Source organism: Hypomesus nipponensis, chromosome 22 (genome assembly GCF_054491055.1).
Source record: "Hypomesus nipponensis isolate SF chromosome 22, ASM5449105v1, whole genome shotgun sequence".
In the NCBI taxonomy this organism is placed as follows: domain Eukaryota; kingdom Metazoa; phylum Chordata; class Actinopteri; order Osmeriformes; family Osmeridae; genus Hypomesus; species Hypomesus nipponensis.
Genome location: NC_140382.1, coordinates 18,895,001 through 18,897,500, shown reverse-complemented (window position 1 = coordinate 18,897,500; position 2,500 = coordinate 18,895,001). Strand labels below are relative to the sequence as shown.

The 2,500-nt window shown below is 57.3% G+C and overlaps 1 protein-coding gene across 4 annotated transcripts in view; it reads left to right on the top strand.

Annotated features, from left to right (window-relative positions):
- The window catches only part of stxbp1a (syntaxin binding protein 1a), a 28,430-nt gene that overhangs the window by 17,019 nt on the left and 8,911 nt on the right, over nt 1-2,500 (top strand). For all 4 annotated transcript variants that reach the window (XR_014740960.1, XM_084687271.1, XM_084687270.1 and 1 more), the window contains exons 7-13: nt 1-60; nt 285-369; nt 519-649; nt 833-940; nt 1,310-1,373; nt 1,497-1,562; nt 1,937-2,017. The exon at nt 1-60 is cut by the window's left edge and continues 89 nt beyond it. Coding sequence is in view for 3 of the 4 variants with exons in the window: in XM_084687271.1 (XP_084543397.1) it covers nt 1-60; nt 285-369; nt 519-649; nt 833-940; nt 1,310-1,373; nt 1,497-1,562; nt 1,937-2,017 (595 nt within the window). In the remaining variant the exon portion in view is untranslated. The remainder of the gene's footprint in view (nt 61-284; nt 370-518; nt 650-832; nt 941-1,309; nt 1,374-1,496; nt 1,563-1,936; nt 2,018-2,500) is intronic.

Genomic DNA, 2,500 nt, shown 5'->3' with positions numbered 1-2,500 from the left:
TGAGCAGCTGGCCACGCTGTGCGCCACCCTGAAGGAGTACCCTGCCGTCAGATACCGGGGGTGAGCCACAGGGGGCGCCGCAGGCATGCAGAGGCACGCAGAGGCACGCAGAGACACGCAGAGACACGGAGAGACACGGAGAGACACGGAGAGCTAGTGTGGACGGGATGTGAGGGACGGATGTTTTGCTCAACAGTTTCTGTTCTGTTTCCTGCGTTTGTGTTTCTTGTCGTGTTTCTATCGCGTGTCCTCCCTCCCTCCCTCCCTCCCTCCCCCCCTCTCAGGGACTACAAAGACAACGCCACGCTGGCTCAGCTGGTGCAGGACAAGCTGGATGCGTACAAGGCTGACGACCCCACCATGGGAGAGGTGAGAGAGAGATCTACACACAGGAGAGTTTCATGAGCGAATCAGATTTAGAGAGCAAAAGGGGCTGTATGACTGCAGACAAGCAGTGCTTTGCAATATCTTGATCACAACCCAATCTCCCTCCCTCCCTCCCTCCCTCCCCTCCCCAGGGTCCTGATAAAGCTCGTTCTCAGCTCATCATCCTGGACCGGGCGTTCGACCCTGTGTCCCCTGTCCTGCACGAGCTCACCTTCCAGGCCATGGGCTACGACCTGCTGCCCATCGAGAACGACGTCTACAAGTAAGCGTGCACTTGTGTGTGCGCGTGTTTCTGAGTGTTGCCATATTTGTGTGTCTGTATTTCTTAATGTGTGTGTGTCTATGTGTGTGTGTGTCTATGTGTGTGTGTGTGTCTATGTGTGTGTGTGTCTATGTGTGTGTGTGTGTGTGTGTCTATGTGTGTGTGTGTGTGTGTGTGAACCAGGTATGAGACCAGCGGGATGGGCGACTCTCGTGAGAAGGAGGTTCTGCTTCACGAGGATGACGACCTGTGGGTGGGGCTGAGACACAAACACATCGCCGAGGTCTCCCAGTGAGTCGACCCTCATCCCTCCACAGCCCTCATCCCTTCTCATCCCTCCTCGACCCTCATCCCTCCACAGCCCTCATCCCTTCTCATCCCTCCTCGACCCTCATCCCTCCACAGCCCTCATCCCTTCTCATCCCTCCTCGACCCTCATCCCTCCACAGCCCTCATCCCTTCTCATCCCTCCTCGACCCTCATCCCTCCACAGCCCTCATCCCTTCTCATCCCTCCTCGACCCTCATCCCTCCACAGCCCTCATCCCTTCTCATCCCTCCTCGACCCTCATCCCTCCTCGACCCTCATCCCTTCTCATCCCTCCTCGACCTTTGACCCTAAACCTGCCAACTCTAACCATCTCTTTCTCACCCTCCGCAGGGAAGTGACACGCCAGCTGAAGGACTTCTCAGCCAGTAAGAGGATGAACACTGCTGGGGAGAAGGTGAGGTCACGCCTGACGGCTCTGACCGGGCCTGTCCAGGGAGGGGGGATTTGAACTAGCAACCTCTAGATCTGCAGTCAAGGGCTCTAACCACTAAGCTGTCCCCTGTGTGTGCTCCAACAGACCACCATGAGGGACCTGTCTCAGATGCTGAAAAAGATGCCCCAGTACCAGAAGGAGCTGAGCAAGGTGGGGCCTGTGTGTCAGTGTGTCAGTGTGAGTGAGTGTGTGTGGTGTGCTTGTACAGTATGTATGATTGTGTGTGTTTGTACAGTGTGTGTGTGTACAGTGTGTGTGTGTACAGTGTGTGTGTGTATTTGTACAGTGTGTGTGTGTACAGTGTGTGTGTGTATTTGTACAGTGTGTGTGTGTACAGTGTGTGTGTGTATTTGTACAGTGTGTGTGTGTATATATAGTGTGTGTGTGTATATACAGTGTGTGTGTGTGTGTGTATTTGTACAGGGTGTGTGTGTATATACAGTGTGTGTGTGTATGTACAGTGTGTGTGTATATACAGTGTGTGTGTGTGTGTGTGTACTGAAACATCTCTGTGTACCTCCCAGTATTCCACCCACCTCCAGCTGGCTGAGGACTGCATGAAGCACTACCAGGGAACAGTGGACAAGCTGTGTCGCGTGGAGCAGGTAGAGAGCGAGGGCTGGAGGAGGGCTGGAGGGCTGGAGGAGGGCTGGAGGAGGGCTGGAGGAGGGCTGGAGGAGGGCTGGAGGGCTGGAGGAGGGCTGGAGGAGGGCTGGAGGAGGGATGGAGGAGGGATGGAGGAGGGCTGGAGGGCTGGAGGAGGGATGGAGGAGGGCTGGAGGGCTGGAGGAGGGCTGGAGGAGGGATGGAGGAGGGATGGAGGAGGGCTGGAGGAGGGCTGGAGGGCTGGAGGAGGGCTGGAGGAGGGATGGAGGAGGGATGGAGGAGGGCTGGAGGGCTGGAGGAGGGCTGGAGGAGGGATGGAGGAGGGATGGAGGAGGGCTGGAGGGCTGGAGGAGGGCTGGAGGAGGGATGGAGGAGGGATGGAGGAGGGCTGGAGGGCTGGAGGAGGGCTGGAGGGATGGAGGAGGGATGGAGGGCTGGAGGAGGGATGGAGGAGGGATGGAGGAGGGATGGAGGAGGGCTGG